The 255-nt window shown below is 67.1% G+C and overlaps 1 protein-coding gene across 1 annotated transcript in view; it reads right to left on the bottom strand.

Annotated features, from left to right (window-relative positions):
* Positions 1 to 8: 8 nt before the first annotated feature.
* LOC104508358 (sesquipedalian-2-like) overlaps positions 9 to 255 on the bottom strand; it is a gene marked incomplete at its 3' end in the record, with an annotated part of 483 nt that continues 236 nt past the window's right edge. Inside the window, exon 2 of the mRNA XM_010149952.1 lies at positions 9 to 248. Within this exon, the coding sequence (XP_010148254.1) occupies positions 9 to 248 (240 nt within the window). The remainder of the gene's footprint in view (positions 249 to 255) is intronic.

Genomic DNA, 255 nt, shown 5'->3' with positions numbered 1-255 from the left:
TTGGAGAGGTGCCTCTTCCTGCCAGAGGAGGAGGACCTCCGCGGAGACTTGCGGCAAGCGGCCAAGCTCTTGCAGGCCTCCTCCAGCTGCTTCTCCAGCTCCTTCACCACCAGCCGCATGTAGTCGAAGCTGGCCCGCGAAAGCGCCTTCACCCAGGCCTCCATGGCAGCCTGCCCGTCGGCCACCAGCACGTACGCCCGGGCGCCGGCGTCATCAAAGCGGATGGCGAAGGGGACACCACCCGCGGACTCACAC

The sequence above is a fragment of the Eurypyga helias genome, unplaced genomic scaffold (assembly GCF_000690775.1).
Source record: "Eurypyga helias isolate BGI_N326 unplaced genomic scaffold, ASM69077v1 scaffold39344, whole genome shotgun sequence".
In the NCBI taxonomy this organism is placed as follows: domain Eukaryota; kingdom Metazoa; phylum Chordata; class Aves; order Eurypygiformes; family Eurypygidae; genus Eurypyga; species Eurypyga helias.
This window is presented reverse-complemented; position numbering and strand designations above follow the sequence as displayed.